A 22,401-nucleotide genomic window follows, 5' to 3' on the forward strand; every position below is an offset into this window, starting at 1 on the left:
TGCACAAAGAGGACATGCCAAGTCACGTGCCTTCTTCGGTCACAGGAAAACGGACCCGTACCGCATCGATTCCAATTCTCGCGTGAACATCCCTCCATCGATTCCAATTCTCGCGTGAACATATTCCCCCCTGTCTCTCTCCTTGTTCCGGAAACTATATTCACGGTGTTTCGGTGATTATTTGGTGATTATTTGGTGATTGTAGGAGTCTCTTCGATCCCAAGGAGGGCAGTTTAGTCATGGCAGGTAGCTCGCTCCGATTTGATGGAAAGTCACGCTTGTATAACTCGGTATTCTGTGATGACAAGCAAGATGCACGAAGGCTGGGTGCAGTGGGTTGAGCTTGGGTTTATCTCATACGAATTCTAACTTATCTGGAATTAAACAGATTGCATTCTGAAAGTAATTCATTTTATAGCTTTCACTGTTTTGGTTTTGTGTGCTGGTTTTGTCATAAAACAGCAATCTAAATGAATGTCATTGCACCTGTAAATAAATCGTATTTTTTTGCTGTTTGTGTTTCTAGGTTTTTTTTTTTTTTTTTTTTTTTGTGGTTTGTTTTGTGCATATTTGCTGTAAATGCGTAAATTCTCTCGATATAGTCATGCCCAAGCGTTACGGCGCACATAAACATAAATAATGAACACATATACTGAATAGCTGCAGTTGTTAGAAAAGAAAGGTATAATGAGTCTTTAAAACTCAGTGTAAGACTATTTTGTTCTAAGTGAATTCATCTCTGTACTTTCCCTCCATCGTCCATCCTTCATCCTAATAGACATGATCCTATCCCAATCCGAGGTCTCCTTCTTAAACCCCCTCCCCCACCTTCATCTAGATACTCTTTGCGATGCAATACAAAGACGCCCCGCCCCCTCTACTAGAATAGATTCCGTTCTACATCAACCTTGACATCCATGGTGTTTGGCGTTAATCCACACGATGTAATCAGCTGCAACATCAATCTATGGACCGTCCAGTCTAACCTTAATGCATCATCTTTAAAGGGAGAGTCGTTTGATAACCACTCTTAAAATCACTGGCAATACAAACTTTTGGTTTATAGAAGCCTACTCCAGCTTCGATAGCTGATAGCATTTGGGGAAATATTTCACTTCGAAGTAATTTGAAGTAGTTTTTATGACCCAAAATGTTAACCGAGAAGCGTTATAATTACCTTGAGATGGTCGTCCATATTTTAAAGTAAGGCGATCTCTATGTGACACTCACCAATGGTTTCAACTTTAACATTCCAGTTTTTTTCTGTGTACAAATCTGCTGTTCTTTTTTTGTTTCTGCTGATTTCAGTTTTGTCAATAATAATATTGTGAATATTTTATTAATTAAGCTTGGATAATACTTTCGTTTGTTAATCGTCAACCATGGGCTCACAGCGCCTTTACGTACGGCAGACGTAATCGTCTAAAAATATGCGGCAATTTATAGTGTGTTGAGTTCAGAGCAATTGTTCCTCCCATGCAAGCAAGGTTGACGAAAGTCTTTAAAGTGCCTTTGATTATGCGCTATTGGTACCAAACTTGCTAATTTCGACAAACAAGCAAAACACCAAACAAAGCAAAAAGGGAACAAGCCTTGACAAACCAAGCTCATTTTGAATGCAATTTCGAGCATCCATCTGAAATGATGTGTCTCCAAGGATTTGGTCATGTAATTACAGTGTATAGTTGCGTTAATGTAGAGGAAATAATATGAACACTAATGAGCTTGAAATGAAGTTGCATCGCAGAGACGCAGCAGCGGCAGAGAAGTGGTTGCGGTATGCTCGCTCAAATTAAGTTGCAGGAACGCAGAAAAGTAGATATATGCACTTATTAAAGGTGGTTGCAGTAAAAGTGGACGTTTTGAAGTTTTGCTGCATGTTGTAAGATCTTAGTAGGCTTTACTTCTGCGGGAGAAAATGTGCAGAAAACAGCAAACACTTTTTGCAGACAATCTAAACAACATGGTTTACTCATAGGGTATAGTTAATTAATGTAGAGGAAATATTAACACTAATGAGTTTGAAATGAAATTGCATCGCAGAGTAGTGGTTGCGGTATGCACGCAAAGTGGTTGCAGTCCAATTAGTGCATTTTGTAAGATTCGGGAGAAAATGTGCAGAGAGCATCCGACACTTTTTGCAGATTTTACGCACTCACAATTATATGACAAAGTTTGTTATTAACGTAGAGGGAATACGAACACTAATGAGATGACATTGCATCGTAGAATGGAGTAGCAGCTGCAAACAGAAACGTAGTTATACAAAATTGTATCTATGCACGCATTAAAAGTAGGTGCAGTTATTCAAGTGTACGTTTTGAAGCTTTGCATCTGAGTTGTCTATACTGTTAGAGAATTGGTGCAGAGATTAACCAAAACTTCTTGCAGTTAATTTAAATTACAAGGTTTACGCATAAAACATGAACATTTCCGATCTTTGTCGTGTCGCTCTAGTTTCCTTGTTGTACTTTAACGGTGAGAGAGGACGGCCACATTTGTGTAAACCAATTGCTGCTATCCCGGCCAAGGTTGAAGGGCTTAGAATCTGCAATGACATACAATCTTTTAGCGATCGTACAAAACAGCGCCCTGGTTTTTAAAGTTTGAGACAGCACACTTGAAAACAAAAAATTGAACCGTACACTAAAATATTATGTGAACGTACAGTGGGATTACAGCTTAGTTCAGAATAGGCCTACGGCGTATTTATTTTACTGTTTTTTTTTTTCTTCTTCAGTCTAAGGCAGAATAAGATTGTGACTTTTGATATATATATATTTATTTGTGGAAGCTTCAAGGATTCTCTAAGAATATTTGCAAAAATAACATGAAAGTGTTAAAAGGAGGGGCTGGATTTGAAGTCAGGTTGAAAATGAGTGGTCCTAACTAAACGTTGATTTAAGTTCGACAACACCAATCCTGTTTTATAAAGGTGCTGATTTAGGAAATAGAAAGGCAACAGGAAGAGGAGACCAATTAGTAATCCGTCACCTGTTCGTACTTGGCCAAACACTATGTCGAGTTAAATTCTTAGGATTTTACTTAAGAATGACAGCAGTTGGCAACCATAGTCTAGGCTGTGTCTTTAAGGTAAGCTTGCCCCAATGAAACCATACTTGTTGTCTTATACATGACTATTTTAATAGCCAGGGGAAGCACACCTGCTTACTAACGACTAGTGTTCTATGAGCAAATCCGGCCTGCACTTTAGGACAATTTATTTGGAGAAATAAAACCTAATGCATGGTCTCAGTTAAAGCTTGCCTTTAAGGTAACCAAAGTGGGACTACATTTAGGGTCATTTACCACAGCACCTGCCTATTTGCGTTTCTTTCCTTAAAGGAAACCCTTTTAAAGATAAACGATTTGTGGGAAAACAGTAAAAACCTTACCCTTAAGGTAGCAGTGTCCTTTACTTCAGCATCGATTTAATAAAAGCCCATGAAAACACCTGTCTCGTACATTTGTGAAAAGTGTAACCCCCATTTATTGTTTCCATCCTATTATAGGCATTATTTCTATTTTGCTGGGATACGTTAATCCGGAGGTCGTTGGTTCAAATCCCGCTCCAATGTTGTCTTTGTTCAAGTTAGCCCAAATCATAATTTGATGTTTGTCTTTTTAGAAAGGTATCTCTGCATAAGCTATCAGACGATCTTGGGAACGAGCTTGAATAAGACATTACGATCTTGGGAACGAGCTTTAATAAGACATCACGATCTTAGGAACGAGCTGGAATAAGACATCACGATCTTAGGAACGAGCTTGAATAAGACATCACGATCTTAGGAACGAGCTTGAATAAGACATCATTGAGAGTTTTTGAGGGTTCTTCAGGTGCTCGTAAACAAACTTATTTGAAAATGAACAATGTTTAGCCTTTAAACATCCGTTTATGCATACAGGAAGCTTGATCCACCGGGCGGGTTGGCCACATTCAGGAGCATGTCACCAAATAATAATTTAATTTAATACATTGGTTTGGGCTAAATTATTTTAACGACATTTATTTAAATCCAACTTCCAAAGTAACTAGATCCTGGGCTCGATTTCACAAAGCACAAGATTCATCTTAGAATGACTTGTATATTTCAATAGTGATTTGTATTATCACATCACACTTTGCTTTTGGCAATACAGATTGATAGCAATCTTAATTTTTGTGAAATCACGCCCAGGTCATAGTCCTTTTTTTGTTTTACCTGAGTCCGGCCAGCTTTGCGGTCACTTTCAGATGCAACAGTCGTCATTATATAGCAGTCGGTAAACTATTATATTGGACTCGCACTTCACTAGAAAGAAAACAACCTAATCATATTTTAGTTACCTTGTTCAATCAATTGGTATTTCTGAATCTGCCCGAGTGTGTTATTTCTGTAAACCTATTCGGTTTCACAATAAATCGCTGATGCTGATCCAGTTGTACCAAACGGTCGTTATTTGAGAATGGCGGGCTTTTAAAGCTTGAAACCACCGTTAGAGAAACACGAACCTTTCATAACGTAAAGTGATACCTTACGTATATTGCGTATTCCCAACTTAAAAATGTATACCCATTTAAGGATTAGTCTGGTTATTTGAGATTTCTGGATCTGTAAACCAGAAGCTGTGTGAACTATGCGGTGTAAAATTGCATTTAATTGTCACTGCCCCTCTGGCATGCATCCGATCGTTCGTAGTTCGTTCTTTAATAAAGTATTGGGCACAGGGAGTGGGCAGCAATAACTGTTTAAAGGTTTAGCTTTTATTTTGAGGGGTATCATTCTGATTGATGCAAGACGCCCCGGGGTGCCCGTGTGGGGTCCCGCCCCCAACATAGGTACGTGTTTCTATACTTTGTGAGTCATATGAGATTTGTCACACATTGCCACTATAGTATAATTATAACTGCAGCACGTTCAAATGAAACATGTTCCTTATAAATTATTCATAATTTAGATTTCTGTGATTGTAATCGCCGAAATGAAAGGCTTTCGAATCCCATCACCTTAAATAAATAAAGGGGTATTTGAACAATGAAATACAAAAGACATTGGAGCAACTTACATTATTGGTCATTGAACCTTAATTTAGAATGTTGATTTCGGTGTTATTCCCCTCTCCTTCTCGAATCAATACTAGATATAATTAAAGTTTATTTCTTGGAAAGCCAATTTTCTTGAATATTTCAATCACAACACCATTTCAGTCACATCATCTTGTAATGCGTTTTTTCTGTGGCTGATGATTCAGCTTTGTCCGTGTACTTTAAAACATAAAGCATTTTTCCAAAGCCTTTTAACGTTTTGACTGAAAACAGATTGAAATAATTTTGTGTTCGGTTGAAGTCATCTGGTATACCAAGTCGATATTTTAATGAAATGAAATCAGTAACAGAATATCACAATAATAAATAGGAATTGAAATAGGAATGGGCTTAGGATTATAAATAGGAAAATGATTAGTAAAGGGAATATGAATGAGAAATAATTTATGAATAGGAATGTAATAGGCACATGGATAGTAATAGGTACAGGAATAGGAAATTTGATATGGATTGAAATAGGAAATGGAATTGGGATAGGATATATAAAAAGTATTGGGAATAGGAATAGAAATTAGATCATGAAATAGAAGTAGGAATGGAAAGAGAGGAGTGGGAAAATTAACATGTGTGTGACTGATTTGGAATAGTAATGTGTAAGATTAAAATGTAGATAGAAAAGAAGAAAGCAAATATATGAATATTAGAGGCAGTGGACACTATTGGTAATTGTCAAAGACCAGTCTTCTCACTTGTTGTATCTCAACATATGCATTAAATAACAAACCTGTGAAAATGTGAGCTCAATCGGTTCTCGAACTTCCGAGATAATAATGAAAGAAAAAATACGAAGTTGTGTGCGTTTAGATTTCGAGACCTCAAGTTCTAAAACTTGAGGTCTCGAAATCAAATTCGTGGAAAATTACTTCTTTCTCGAAAACTACGTCACTTCAGAGGGAGCCATTTCTCACAATGTTTTATACCATCAACCTCTCCCCATTACTGGTCACCAAGAAAGGTTTTATGCTAATAATTATTTTGAGTGATTACCAATACTGTCCACTGCCTTTAACAGAAACGGGAACATAAATATAAACAGGAACGGGAACATACATATAAACCGAAACGGGATTGCATGATAATGTATAGGAAAGCAGAAATTGGAAAGGATAACAAAAGGGAAAGCAACATAAATATGTATAAGAACAGGAGTATAGGAAAATGTATAGGAACGCAGGAATTGGAATATGGAACAGGAACATTAATTCGGACAAGGGAACATGAAAAAAAGTTGTAATCATGCCTCTTAAAGACATTGGACACTATTGGTAATTACTCAAAATAATTATTAGCATAAAACCATACTTTAAAGCCAGGGGACACTATTGGTAATTATTAAAAATAATTATTCGCATAAAACCTTACTTGGCAACGAGTAATGGGGAGAGGTTGATAGTATAAAACATTGTGATAAACGACTCCCTCTGAAGTGGAGTAATTTTCGAGAATAAAGTAATTTTCCACGAATTTAATTTCGAAACCTCAGATTTAGAATTTGAGGTCTCGAAATCAAGCATCTGAAAGCACACAACTTCGTGTGACAAGGGTATTTTTTCTTTCATTATTATCTCGCAACTTCGATGACCAATTGAGGTCAAATTTTCCCAGGTTTGTTATTTTATGCATATATGTTGAGATACAGCAAATGAGAAGACTGGTCTTTGACAATTACCAATAGTGTCCAGTGTCTTTAAGAGGCATGAGTACAACTTGTACAGTTTGTATTTTACGAATATTTTATGCAAAGTGTCGGCACATCTTCTGTTAGAGACCGAACTTTGATTGGTTATCTAAGACGCGTAGTGTCTGTCTGTATATGGTTACCATGGCATTGTGTGAGATAATTATCAACACGTTTCATAGCTCAATGCATTTTTCCCCTTCATCTTGGAAGACGATCCGTCATCAGTACTCTGTACTTCTTCAATCGCTAAGAGGATCCGCGTATAGACAGGGGAAACTCAATTGTGCATTGTAATTGAACAATTTAAGATGCTGTAACAAACAATCACAATGTACTGAACGAACAATAACCTCACAGGAATCCATATATGAATGGATGGAGCTGGGGAACGAACACTGGTTATCAAGTTTGATCCGGCGTAATTACAAAACAAAATGGAGATTTTCTTTTCACTTACACGCAATGACTAATCATCAATTCCCTTCAGACCGACTTCAAACCATAAACTGAATAACATGAGTTTCGCAGATAAATTGTTGTTGAACACAAAACGGCTGAGATTTTCTTCAATATTTCACCCTGTTTTTTTATATTAATCCTCACACACTAAGACGAGCATAGACCACTTTTGATTGTATCGCGAGGTCTCGCGAGTACGTGACAGAGTTTTAAGACGGACTGGTGTGACGTCATCAAGTCCCACTTGAGCGCATAAGTCTTGTAATCGTTTTAAAAGGACAAACGACTTATCTCAGTATTTCTCGAAAGTGAATCGAGTGGGCAAGAAGTCCTTGTGCGCGTGTGAAGATCAAGAATTGCCATCTCACCTTGGATTTTTTCAGAAGTCTTCGAGCAATATTCACATTCAAATTCAAACTCAAATAACATGCATTTCCACATTAGCATCAAATGGTGAGGTAGATATTGTGGCTCGAGGCACATTCCGAAAAATCAAGGAACTGCCCGTATACAAAACACAAGAATTCAGCAAAAAAACTCAAACCAACTAAAAAAGGGGAAAAAACTAGAGCAGATACGGTAAGATAACTTTAGCAAAGGAAGTAGTTTGTGAATAGTTCACTTTTAAACTTATAAGTTAGATACGCATGCTTGAGCCATAGAGCAAGGCACAGCTTGAGCTAAGAAGCCAGTAACTTCCTTTTTATACGGTGATAAGAGAATGTAGATCGCCTCCAATGTAAGATTGATAATCAAGACATTCTTGTACGAATCATAATAATTGATAATAATTGATTGAGTTCTTAAATTGTTCTTCATTGAAAGAGTTCTTAAAAATCTCCTTAAAGTATTGTTTTAGTTTTCCCTTTTTCTAAGAGTAAATCGAAGACGAATATTATTCAATACATTGAGAAGACATGTCTGTATAATTTGAAAGTGTTTTTTTTGCAATTTTGGCGGGAAAACTGACGATTCGCACTCTGCACGGTGTTACACCGTTAAGGCTGACAACGTCAAGTGAGGGATTAGTGTGACTTATTCACTAATTAAACGTTCATTAAAGTGTCATTTTAATTGACAATTTCAAGGACGTTTTTAAGTTAAGTCTCTTCTTTATTCCTGAATATTACAACACGTGGTTCCGCTTCAGTGGTTATTTATCTTAAGTGTATTTCGGCAGGAGACGTCAGTTTACAGTTTAAGTCATGGAATTTAGTCACAATCGAACTTTAGAAATGACTACTAAGCAAAGTGCAGAATAGAATCTCACTTAATGATACCCTTATGTCCCAATTTCATAAAAAACGTTAAGCGTAAATGGTGCTTAGCAGAAATAAACAGGGTAGCATTTATTAACAAGAAACATATATGATACTTTAACCGTAACCTGATTGGACTCTGAAAACTTCCACACAAGTTGAATCAAACGAGTAACTAATCAACGAAACCAAACGAGAAAGTGAGTGGAACTACACAAAAATAGAAATGTTTTGTATCTAGAAGGACCGTCTGTTGAAAATTCACACTGATTCTTGTCGACTACTGTAGACGAAACTCACGTAAAGTGCACGCAGTTCGGGTTCTCAGACAACCCTATAGTCATTGTAACGGGATCAATAAACTTTGACATCATTTTCGACAACCGCGAAACGCGTTAAGTGACGACGCACGCCGTATGACAAAATCTTGAGTCTTTTGTTAACGCAAATTATCGCCTGATTTCACAGCATTAGGATTTACAGCATGGTTCATCTGAATCAAACTGCACAACGTGTAATGAAACACTACTTTAAGAATCATGAGGGTTGGGTCGTATAAGAACTTACGCAAGCAAACTAAACAACAACCAACATTGCAGGGATACCACTTTACAAACTAGACTTAAACAAATTCATTCATTATTTTTGAATGATCCTTGGGATGTCGAAGTTTGTAGGGTTTGAAACTTGACATGGTGGAAATACGATATGGAAAGTTTTGCGATAACACCATGTATAAATCTCTAATGAGGTGGGGTGGTTCTGAAAAGAACCGTGTGTTTTAACTCGACGTTTCGATCAGCATGCTCTGATCGTCTTCTGGAGAAAGCCAGCTTTCTACTGAAGACGATCAGAGCATGCTGATCGAAACGTTGAGTTGAAACCAACGGTTCTTTTCAGAACCACCCCAACTCAATAGAGATAGTCATTACATGTGTTACCGCAAACATTTCTATATGTCGAAGTATGTTTGTTTTTCTATGTCATCTGTCATGACCAAAATTTATTCTGAAAAAAAATCTGAAAACATTTTTCCCCGCAAAAATTGAGCAAGGCATCTTCGCTGGATTTTAGCATGACTTGTAACTTGTTGCATAGACTGAAGAGAAGATATGTTGATATGGACTATGATGAATACAAGTTGCATTTTAATCACACTTGTTAGATGATCATTGTGAGTTGTCATGTCATCACAACATACGGCTTTATTGTTACCTGACTTTTCCAGTGAATGCCTTAACATGATGAAGCCAGGTTCATTTAATACCACAGAGGGGGTGGGGGCAGCAATGAATGGCTTTATACATCATCAACCACAGCTCGTCTCATGACGTGAAAAGTACATCAAACCTCAGGTGTATTTGCCTTTCTAATTTGACTGACAGAATCGTAGGATATTGCCCGCTCTCCGTTCTGTACACACACATACAGGCGTTGTTAAAACACCTAAGGCTATATTATAGCTTTTTGATAGAAGCATAACGTTGAGATTTCCATATCAGTTTTTGTTAATAGCTGGTGTGGTGTTTCCCGACTCGATTTACTTTTGTTATTATAGGTCAACCTTTATTGCTGCACCTGTAATATGTGTTAGCGTGTAGCAATATTTACAACCGACTCTTTTAACCCGTATTATACTGGTTAATATTCCCCGCTCGAAGAGCTCTTTCTTATAACGTCATCAGGTGTTCTATACAACATCTCCATAACATCATATTTAAAGTAACTCCGAAATAACAGCTCATGCTATTATTACATTCCCGTTATAACGACCATCTTCATTCGTTCATTTATTTATTTTATTATTGAAAAAACCAACTGGCAGCCCAAAGCTGAATTATGCGGCATTATAATAATATCAAACGTGAAAAGTTGCAGTTTAAAGATTTACAAATAGCAACATTTCAAACTACGGGGTTGGGTTGAGGCAACCGGCCTTCCATAATTCGGGTAAGACAGCGGGAAAGATTGGGGAACGGCAAGAAGAAAAACAATATGGACAGAGAAAACATACTTTTGTTTAAAATAAATATATTATGATATTGATAACAGCATGTCTACTAATATCACACTGATTGTAATGAGAATACGGGGCTCGATCAAGTTGATTGTTTCCGGTGAACTGATGTGTACCACCGATGGCATTCCCTCAGAACACTGACAATTCAAACAAACCGGTCCCGTCATACGATTTGTCGTCATAAGCATTTCCCCTGTAATACTGCCCTTAAACCTGTACACCCAATTAGCAACTCTTTGCGACAATACACCCTTTTAAGAAGGTGTTTAAGGAGATGGTTTATCATCCCCTGTGGGCGGGGAACAGGGTCGGTGGCCGCCTACTTCAATCGAGGAGTGTTTTAAGAGGACAATTTCGACAAGACGACCGTCATCCGATGTAATTAAAATGCCACTGTATCATGAGCAATGGAATGAGCTGCAGGGAATTAATGCCTGTAGTTGCAATATCGTCATCGGCTTAAACCACTTGATGCATGTATAGCTTATTCACCTGTATTGATACACAATGGATGGCAGCCTTATTTAGAGATGTTACAAGGAACAGGAATGAGGATAATTTATATGAGAAACGAGACGAGATACCTCAAACTTAAAGGCGGGAGTAATTGTAAAATGATGTTGATTTGATGCTGAGCAGAGAACAATTGACTGAGGTGGGATTTGAACCAACGACCTACGGATTAACATGTTCAGGATTTCCTGCGTTCATGATCCTACGAACAGTGAAGTTAGACGCATTGATACTTTGTTTTCAACGTGTTATCCAGCATCCATGCTAGTTCCCTTTATATAACATCAATAATGCCTTCTGATTTCCACCTCACTCAAAAGGGGTCCTTCCAGCCTCGGTTTGGGTTGATTTGAATATTATAAGTACAAGATGACTGCACCATGAGAGGTTGCTTGATTCGTCCCAACACAATGTTCAAAACGTGAATATTACTCGCTTAAAACAACCTATGTTGCCATGCAACTCTTTCTCTAGTACTCATCAATTGGTTGGATGATAACATTCGCCTTGTAATGATGTCTGGAGTTGTTTCAAAATGTTATGCTCTGTGGCTATTCCAATGGAATGGCCACTTGTGGAAAGGAAGCAAAACACTGTCAACTGAGATATTACTATATTACTATTCCAAAGGGCCGCCAGAAACATGACTCTTTAAAATAGCTTGACTGGCGAGCCAAATCTGGCAAAGGATAAGACATGAACGTAGCGGCATCTTAAAGATGTCTTAAAAATTTAACTGCCATTTTAGGGCGTGAGTTAGATTGAAAATGTGAGTGTTCACAGGTTTACACCAAAGAGTTAACTCTTTAGGGTATAAGATGATACTTGTTTTCGGAAAAGTGCATTGGTTTTCAAATGGTCTTCTCATGGAGTTTATTTGTTACAATATTGGTTTGTGTAACACCATGTGTGTATCAGGTAGAGTTTGTTCTTAGAAAACTCTCTTTCTTTATTCTACTACCGCGGAGTAGATTTATCGGATGTTCGGGAGACATCTCTCAGCTTTGTTAGAATTTAGAAGAAGAAAAATCCCCCAATACAGGTTTTCCCATGCACAGAAAAATTGCTCTAAGGAAGAGAATTCTATTTTACATTTGTTTTTCTTAAGATAATGATCACGGTAATTCACGTAGAAACAGCCTTTGATGTTTCAAAATGTACCTACAGAATGACTCCATTACTTTGAAGTCGAAGATTAAAATTGCATCAACACATCGTGTAATATATTCTTTATACAAAAAAACTGCATATAAATCAGATACAGTTTGTGAATCAGAAACTAAGCAAGGTTCTGGTTCAATATCCATAATATGGATTATCCATCGGATAGAATCCAGACCTCTGATTGGTTAACTCCACCTGTCCCATCTGGAACACCTGTTTATTTCCGTCCTCGTGCCCATCTCGTGGTTTCTTCATCCCAAAGTCATTTCCCACTGCCAAAGCGCCCTCCTTGATCATGTACTCGCATTGTAAAATATACGTCATCTGACATTCGGCAGAAACGGTCATTATAAAACCGAAGAGTTTAACAGGAATCTGTGCTGCTTTAGGAATTTCTATAAAAACAATTGCAAAGGATAACTCCTCGACCCTATGTCTGTTTTTCGTGTTTGAATAAATCTCTTTTTGAAATGTTTAGTTTCTTCTTGAATTGCAAACAATGAGTTTTATTCAATGTTGTGTTTATTTCAGACGTTAATTGAAGAATTTCTCTTCCAGTAGCGACCCATCAACATGACATAGTCTTTACATTGCCACACAAAATTACATTATGTTGTACATACTTAAACGCATATTATAACTATGATTTATCTTCTTCTTTTTCTTTTATAGATATCATGAGTACGATGTGTTATTATTGTTGACGTCACATTTTTTCATAATTGTTTAATAGAAGACTTCATATCGTTTGTTATGAACGTATAATTTGAGAAATTGTGTGTGATGTTTCCACTAGGATGCCTTGCCGACTAAAGTCAGATTCAAAATTAGATTTCGGGTCTTTTGGGGCTGATAAGGTTCATGTGTTTTGCACTTGGAACCGGTTTGACTGTCGCAGGCAATCTGAATTCATTTGCGTCTCTCATCAATATGCAGAGTTTGGTGATATGAGGGAATGGTGGGTGGACGGTGAGCCTTAGGCCTAAAGCATTGATCAAGAAGAGTTCCTTAAAGACAGATTGGTCATGTCGAGTTGGTATCGTATCGTTATTATGGGCTTCAAAGATGGCCACAGCGCGATAAAGGTCTAAAAGAGAGCCCCTTGATTATGGTTCATTGAATTCTTGAAATTATTTAACCCGAACAATCAGTAGTTTTCAGTGTCTGTAATATGTCTGATATTAAGAGTGCAAATATGGTGTCAAAGAACGGGTGAAGAAAAGTCCGATTTATGCAGAAGGAGGAGGGGTAAGATTTGTAAATTCACGAACAGGACGATCGAACTTGGCGAAGCCGCTTACAAAAACACCGCCGCTCGTGTGCATAAAATCGAGCGTATTTTGGCAGCTCTTGTGAGCCATTTGTGGGATTATGTTTCCAACTCTGCGAAACCCTCACTGCCACTACTCGGTGGAGGGTCCGCACTTGAGGTCCCCCGATCAATTTACCTCAAGTTTTTTTTTTTTTTTGGGGGGGGGTTTATCAATTATTATTGATATTGGTTATCCTTCTCAACTGATTAATATGCTAGGCAGTGTTCGTGGTGGCGAGCTGTGCCAGGAAAAGGTCGATGTGCTGGCTACACATACAGGGTTTTAGTGGCGTTGATCTATGGGACACTTCGCACATGTGCAGTGCCGTTATAAAAGAGATATGGATAATACTCAGAACGTATGTTTTACTTTACGCCGATCTTTTCTATACCCAGACCTTTATTTTGTTTGGCACAACGTCGTTTGAGAAGCAAGTATATATGACCTACAAAGTACTGTTCCTTAACGATCATTTCCAACCAAGTTTTATTGAAACTGCCGCTTTGTCCGGATAGAATGTCCCTTTCGGGCAGCTTCTCGGTTGACAATAATTTTCTGTATTGACAGTTTTAATGCACTACTTTTGGAGGACACCAACACAAAACCGTTCCCTCCCGTTTTGTAGACATGCTTGTATACACGGGTAATATCTTGTTTTAAGCGAAAAATGCTGAATCACGAGGAAATCTCTTGCTCCATTTACACTAATCCCAGTAAATGGAACTCCCAAGCCTTCAGATCGAGGGTTTATTTTCTGGCTTTATAGGAGTCTAATGATAAAACATTACATCAATCGCTGTAAAGCTCTTCTCAACCATCATGCAGCAAAAAGCCTCAATGTCTATCGCAGTAGAACAGTGTCACGTTCCACTCCACACCAAAAACAACAACCAAGTTTCGTGTGACCTCAATTTTCGAGGTAGTAAAACCTAAACCATGTTGAGTTGACACAGAGGACGGTTGTTCGTTGCTCTTCCATCCAATCTGCCTGCGCCCAACAGCATTACATTAATCGGGAGGTAGCGACAGAACAATTACCTTCCATTAATCAACCATTATGTTGCCAAGGTAACCTTTTGTTTACAGAACTTCGATGAATCACCATCTTGTTGTTATTGTCTTCCAGGTCCTTTCGGGCCTTTAGTAGCAAATGAAGCGAATGATGAGTTAATCAAATAGTTGAAACGCCCTCAAACGTCGTCTGTCATACAGCCAAAACATAGGGACAGCTTTTTCGATAGACCACATTTAATATTGTCCGGCTATATTCTGCGGACCTCTCTAGCATAATTATTATATGCTGGCCTTATTAAGTATAAAATAAATATGCTATTGGGAAAAGTAACCAAAAAGTGTCCAACGAACTTTTAAAACGTTCTGAACTCAGATTTGTATTCAAATTTGTTCGCTCAATTCCATTTCTCACAATGGCTAATGCAGTTTTATAAAAACAAAATTCTATAACGTAGGCTTGAAAGTCGATAGTTTATATCATGACGACCTCTGTATCTAATGTACTTCCGGTTTATATCCATCGATATCGTTTGATTTCAGCCAAATACTTCACCCTTGAATTCAATGCGCGGTTTCGACCTTCCCTGAAAATCAGTTCATTGATTGATTCTGAAATTACTGTCAATAACACGCAGTTTGGCTGAAAATATCACACGTTTCAAAAGATACTGCCCTGTGCAAAAAACACCCGATACTGTGACAAATAATATCATATTTTTTTCAAAAATCATTCTCTTGTTTCTTCGACTCTCGTACCCAAAGATACCGAGTTCCTTTATTCCTTTAGACAAAGTCAGACTAATCTTCTAAACCCTTGTTTCCAAACAAAATCACTAATATTAATAACCAATGTCTGCATGAACCTTCGATGTAAATAATCTACAACATCAGTAAAGTTTCCATCCTTTTTGTTTGGTGGCTGATGGTCCCTTGCAAACCTTGATTGATTTCTTTAACATTCAGCAACTAGGTCACAAAATCGAACTATGCTTCAAATTTCCTTTTATTCTTTAAATTGCAAGACCAGAATATTGATTGAAATAATTCTAAAGAGCCATGTGAGATCAAAAGACTTTCTCGAAACTGCTTCGCAGTTTTTTTTACTCTCTTTTTTTACTCTCCTTGTTTTGAACTGGAGACAAAGAAGAGGTTAATTAATTTATCGTACTGTTTTTAAAAAGATTGTAAACAATGACACAAGAATCTGCCTGGATACTAGCCATGTGTTAGTCTGACACACATTAGGTCAGTCAAACAGTCTAACTCGGCCAAGGTGACCAGGAATTGAATTAAGATATCAAGAGTTTTCTTTTACTTTGTAGAGACATAGTGTTGAACCAAGAAGGGCCATGCTGACCCAAAATGGATCTCTCATTCTCTTTGTAAACTATGATCCGTTTTTCGTTTTCAAATTTCCCTTTAGTCTCTAGTTTTTGAGGAACGTATTCCTAATACTGACTTCCCCTCAGGTACATGGCCCCTCTACGTAGACAGCGTTGAAATTGTCTCAGGCAATTAGACCGTACTACCTGAATGCAACAGGATGAAAATCCGCACTTGAGAAACTGTTTACAAAGCCTACTTTAATCTCATTATAAAGGCATTGCTCTGGCGTCATACCTTAAAAGCAGAATCCTAATTTCGCTGTCAGTTTCTGTCAACTATGAGCGTGTTGTGTTTGCTTCTTTTCCCGCCTTTTTGGAGTGAGTCCCTGGGGGTATGGTTCCCTCACGGGTTGGTTGTCTATATCAACAGGTATATGCCTACCGCAGTGGTACAAAAAGGACCTCAATCATTTATAACCTTCAACGGGAATATCTGGGTATCTTACGAAACAGGTTGATTGGGTGTTGGCAACTATTAATGGATTCCACTCTGGAATAATTGTGTATGCTAAAATTATGTATTTTTAATATAATCTGAATTTTACTGACAATTGGAGATTTTATAAAAACATGAGGTAACAGTAAAATGGTGTGTTATTCACTTTTGTTGTTTTTTTGTTAGGGGTGGCTTTGTACATTTTTTCCTTGCAGAATTTGTTCAGTTTATTTTAAAACATTTAAAAAAGAATTCTTAAATTTTGAAACGAACTGTGTGTCAATGCAATTTAATTCAATTTATTATATATTCAATAATGAAAATGTAATCGTTACGTGAGCATGTTGAAATATAATTTAAAAAACTCATAATCAAGGTAATATTTATAGTCACTAAAAAACCTAATGATTTCTTTTCTCAAACTGTGTATAAAAAGTAATAACGTATAATGCACAGACGTTACGAAATTAAATAAAAATACCCAGTTTAAAAAAAAAAACGTGTCACGGCTTTGAGATTTAAAACCTGTCTTTGGTTTGTTTTCTTGGTGCAGCTTTAATATCAAAATTCAATGATGTAATCTAGCGATCTCTTACGAAATTATAAGGGCAATATCTTCGATATAAGCCTTCCTCAAAACCACCACAACAATTTTTTTTTTCTACACAGGTCAGCTGTAAATCAATAATAAGCTATTCAACACCAGACCCCTATATCATACAATAACCTTCCGGTAAATGAATTAAATTACTGTTGATGCCAAGAAGCGCATCAATAAATTATTCATTATTTTTTAGGCTGAATTTGTATTGATCAACCTTGGACAGTTTAATATTATTAAAAATATCCACACTCAGATCGGGTTCTGAAAGAACATTTTGCTTTCAAGTAAATACGGTTGTTATAAACTAAACACGCAGTTTGGTACTTTTTCACACCCTTATGATGTTTGTTATTTCAATCTTCTGCTCGCACAGTAAGATGTCACAAGCCACCATAACGTCGCTATATTCTTTCATCAACACGTACACATTATTGGAAATTTAATTAGATTGCGGGAAAAGTCAGAGAATTAATTCTACTGGAATTTTCGAGAAACACCTTGAGGTTGTTTTCAATCAATTATTTTGCCGTTTCGTGCAAAAGATGAAATTTACGTACTTTCCGTAAAAAGCTGTTTGCAAAGTAATATTTATTTATTTGAAAAGTCATGTTTATTGATTATATACAATAATTCGATTAATGCTTTCGACATCCCGTAATAATAGTCCGTTTTGATTGGTTGACACGTTTTCTAAGTATGACTCACGTGTGGTTGATGTTGCCCCTGATTGGTTCCCGTGGTTTCTTCTGTTCGATTGTAGTTCCACGTGTCTTCTTTTGTCGGGTTACCTTACTGTGTGGTGTCACGCGTCGTCAGTTTGGATGGAAATGGCTGGTAATAACATGTAGTGATATCAACGTTTCGATGTTTCCCTTTAAGCAACCATGCACGATTGCTTCATGAGTAACCGGTTCTCAAGTTGTATTGGTTCAAATCTGGTTGGTTGAGAATAGTTCACTTATTCTTGCCGGTGAGTTGGACCCTTTTTTGTTCGTTTGGATTGTCAATTGAATTTTAAAAAAAATCAGTAGTTTTATGGGTAGCAAGCTTGCAAGTCTCGCTGTTCTTCTTGCCAGGCAAAGTGAATGATTTCCTTAATATACAAGTTATATTGCGGCTAAAATTTTAGTAGCCCGACTTATTAATTTGAGGTCTTCCGTCACCTTCAGTTTATCCCCACATTCTACACAGATAAAACTCGGCCACGGCCACAAGGGATTCCAGATTAGACCCGTCAACCAGATCACGGATAGTAAGTTTTCTCGAAGTTTTCATTGAAAGAGCCAATTTCACCGCAGAAGGTCAAGAGCGGAATAGGGCGCTATACGTCTTTGAGTAGTTGTTGATCCAGCCTCACTCATTGAAAAAATCAAACAAAATGCTGGACTGAATGTGCTAAGTTTGCATTGTTTTTAGTGTATCACGTAATAAGTCTTAATAAGTCTTCCACCCTTTTTTCAGGAACGACCTACCCCTGGGCCAGGAGCAACGAGTGTCCGAGAAGGCACGCCCACTGAGCCAGACCAATTCCCCTGCCATCCCTCCACCAACCCCCACCAACATCATGGACCAACTACGCTCCATCGGGACCCATCTTCGCTCATCCATCCTCCGCTACGGGGTACCAGTTTATGACGCTAAGGGTGAGGATATCGAGCTATGTACCTCGGTTGCCAGCGAGACGACTCTGGGCAGCCTACAGCCTAATGGACACATCTCTCTGGCTGAAACTAAGACCGAGGGCGAACCTCTTGACCCAGATGACCCCGCACACAGAGGTAAGGGTCACACCGTGGTCCCTTTAAGTTTATGTAATTCGTACTGATGACGAAACAGTTTGACAACCAATTTGCTGAAGAGTGTGAAACCAAAAGAGTGTGTCTTTGCACAACAGTCTGAAATGCAGGACCCAGTTACGGATGGCTCAATTTCTAAATGAAAATGGAGTAATTTCTAGAGGATTGATTTGTTACCAACTTTCTGTTCATCCTTTTAATCTAGGCACCAGTTCGGTATGGCAAGCGGGCTGGAATGTAGGCAACTGTATGCAGGGTATAGGTATGCTGAGCTTACCCTATATGGTGAAAGAGGGCGGGCTTGCTGCACTTATAACGATGGCTGTGGTGCTCATCATTGGAAACTACACAAGCAAGGTAAACCGTGTCTGATGACACTCAAAGATGATACCCCTCTTTTTAAAAGAACAAAACTGGTTCAAAAGCAGAGAGTGTTTTTGTAACTACAATTTTCGTCTAATTGTGGGTTCAAATCCCGGCTGAGACAGATAGGCCCGTCACTTCTCGGGACTGTGATCATCAAATTAATGATTCTTTTTTGTTTCCCTCTCAATTTTCTTCGTACGCAGATTCTAGTGTACAGTCTCTACGAGGATCAAATAACCGTTCACTCAAAAGGCAAACTAGAAAAGGTACGTGTGCGAAAGACGTATGCAGACGTAGCGGATGCCTGCTACAAATATGGCGGCACAACCCTGAATATTATGCAAATTATTGACGTCATAGCCGTGGCGGCGCTCTACTTGGAATTAGCAGGTTCTCTCCTAGTGGACACTTTTTACATGGCTGGACTCTCGAAGCTCTCCTGGACCATTATATGTGGGATGTTCTTACTGCCGACCATTTTCTTCCGGCATCTGACTAAGATTTCCTGGTTGAGCTGCGTTGCTGTGGTGTCACTTATCATAATGTTCTTCAGTGTGGTGTGGTACAGTCTAGGCAAGAGTATATCCTGGGACATAACAAGTGTTCCTGCCTTCAATCTTCAAAGGTATTCAGTCAGTGCGTCTATTATACTCTTCAACTTCGGGACCCAGTTTATCATGCCTGGTGTTGAAGACAGCATGAGCGACCGATCCAAGTTTAATGTGATGGTCAACTTTACTTACGTCATAACGGGTGTTTTAAACATCGCGTACGCCCTCTTTGCTTACCTATCCTTTGGTTTAGATACCAAGGAGTTTATCACGTACAACATGCCACTCGGGCCGCTTCAGGGCGCCGTGAGCATGTTGTTTGTCATCAAATCCCTCCTGTCCTACCCCTTGATGTTATTCCTGGTCGTGAACTCCGTAGACTCCATGAAGCTGTCCTTCTTACCGCCATGCAGTGGGCCGACCCCAGACCGCATGCCGCCCGCCTGGGCAATGATCTTTCGAGCGCTGCTCGTTCTATTCACCCTCCTTCTTGCCGTAGTGATACCGCACTTCACTCTACTCATGGGTGTGACTGGCAGTCTTACGAGTCCGTGGCTAGACTTTATATTCCCATGTATCTTTTACTTGAAATTGAAACGGAATTCGTTGGCATGCTGGGAGGTGTGTTTAAACTGGTTCATAATAGGTGTAGGTTTTGTTGGTGGGATTGTGGGATTGATATATTCATCAATAGCATTGATCAATGCTTATTCTGAAGACTTCAGCTAAGCACAGTAGGCCTATGTATATACAAGATACAACTCGTCGGGACATGTGGCAATGTTATTAACTTGTTTCATTTCGTCATCCTAAGCTTCAACACTTAATTTGAGTCTGTATATAATTTACGGTTCACCCATGGACAGGTAGTTGCAATGGTTTCTGTCGATAGAGGGAAGCAACACATTTAAATACAACTCAATGTCTACAGTTTTGCTGTCAGGTTTTCATTCTCAAATGGAACGCCCAATTTGAGTCACAGTTTACAAGCATACAGACAATTTCCCCTTGATACTTACCACAGAAATATACCTCTAGGTCCTTTTTTAACCAAAAAAGAGACAAACTATATTTAATTTCCACCTTATTTGGTTAAATTTATTCAGGTGGGAGAAAAACAACATATCCCATCGTATACAAGGTTCGTTCAAACAGAAAAACAAATGTAATTACAACCCTTTCCACGAAATATGCTAATTACATTCACGTATGCGCACAGACACTATTGGTGGGCAAACACCATAATCTTAGAGTCATTTTCCCCTTATTGTAGTCTTCTTTTAAGGTAAGGCTTATACTATGAGGTTGGTGGCAGATGACTTATCAGTCAGCTAAGGAGAAACCCGCCAGACAAATTGGAAACTCAAATGATAAAGTGCCAACAAGTGTATACAAGATATGCCTTCGGTTGTGTGATGCACTGGGCAGACGCTCAAACGCGTATAAAAACGGGCATGTTCCCTATAATTTAGCTCACCAGTGGTGTGAACCATGCGCATGCGCGGTTCGCAAACATAAGCTGTTTTTTTTTAACGCGAGGTGGCAACAGACATAACATATAGTTCTAGTACAATTAAGTAATTTTCTGGCCCTTTGCAGACTTCCCAAGGACCGTGGATAACCCACCTGCTAATCTGCTGCCATGATTCCCACAAGTCTCGCATTAAGAAGTTTCCTATTAAGCCACGTGTTTAAAATGGGCTTTCCCAATTGGTGTGACGTCACTACGTAGTGCACCAATAGCGTTCAATGATGTCACATGCCGATTGAAGGATACTCCCACAAAATTATTTCTATATTGTAGTTCTAGTCAGCGATGTTTTCACAGATCCCATGTCAACTAATGGAGGTGTTATTTTACTTGCCGTATTATGGGAGAATTTGTTTAGTGTTTTTTTAAATTCGTGTGTTCAACCTGTTTTTAGTCAAAAGAGGCTTATATTGAATGTGTTAAATCCGTGTTTTATAGCAATGTAATAGCTTTATTATAACTTATATTTAAAGTATAGTTTATTTCCTTAGATATATCTTATATTTAAATGAAAATATAAAGAAATAGAGGCTTTTTATGATACGTATGTGATATTAAATAAGGTAATTTTATCGCTGTATACCACCAAAGCTCTAAATATTTCTTTATTATTGAAATTACCCGTTAGTGACCAATCACATCCTCGCCAACATTGTTAAATGTGTCGTTGTTTCAGTATGTCCGTCTGGAAGTAATTGCATGAAATATAATTTGTGGTTTGTTTCGATTCGTTTTTAAAATGCAGATAGAGTGTCCACATATGTGAAACATTCGGAAACTTCAATTCTGGCCTTTACGTTTGAGCGGATCGAATCCAACCTCGGTAGCAGGGGGCAGCGCGCAGTATCGATATCCATCGTCCCTCAGAGAAATGGCATGGCGAGATCGATCACCCATGGGAACGAGGCTGGGTCAAATATTGCAATACTTTGCAGGCATTACTGGTAATTAAGCTGCCATTGTGGCCGATTGTGGCGTCCAAGGGATGTCTCCTTCGATTTGCCTCCCCAGTCAAATTAAGTCTTTATTGGATGTCAAGATTTTAAAGAGAGGTGTTCCCTGAAACTTAAAATTAGAGTTCCTTGTCACAATCCATTGTAAAGCGTAACAAACAAAAAAGGCAAAAAACAATTAATGTAATGTAAACCAATTAGTAAAATGTTGAATGTAAACAACCTAAACACATTTCCAGAGTTTGGTTTGATGAAATGCCTCACCAA

The 22,401-nt window shown here is 38.2% G+C and overlaps 1 protein-coding gene across 2 annotated transcripts in view; it reads left to right on the forward strand.

Moving 5' to 3' along the window:
* LOC139935425 (vesicular inhibitory amino acid transporter-like) overlaps positions 1–21,605 on the forward strand; it is a 34,331-nt gene extending 12,726 nt beyond the window's left edge. For both annotated transcript variants that reach the window (XM_071930021.1, XM_071930020.1), the window contains exons 2-4: positions 18,399–18,715; positions 18,939–19,090; positions 19,303–21,605. In XM_071930021.1, coding sequence (XP_071786122.1) covers positions 18,502–18,715; positions 18,939–19,090; positions 19,303–20,379 — 1,443 coding nt within the window. In that variant the 5' untranslated portion in view covers positions 18,399–18,501 and the 3' untranslated portion in view covers positions 20,380–21,605. The remainder of the gene's footprint in view (positions 1–18,398; positions 18,716–18,938; positions 19,091–19,302) is intronic.
* The last annotated feature ends 796 nt before the right edge of the window (positions 21,606–22,401 follow it).

This window comes from Asterias amurensis, chromosome 3 (assembly GCF_032118995.1).
Source record: "Asterias amurensis chromosome 3, ASM3211899v1".
Lineage (NCBI taxonomy): Eukaryota > Metazoa > Echinodermata > Asteroidea > Forcipulatida > Asteriidae > Asterias > Asterias amurensis.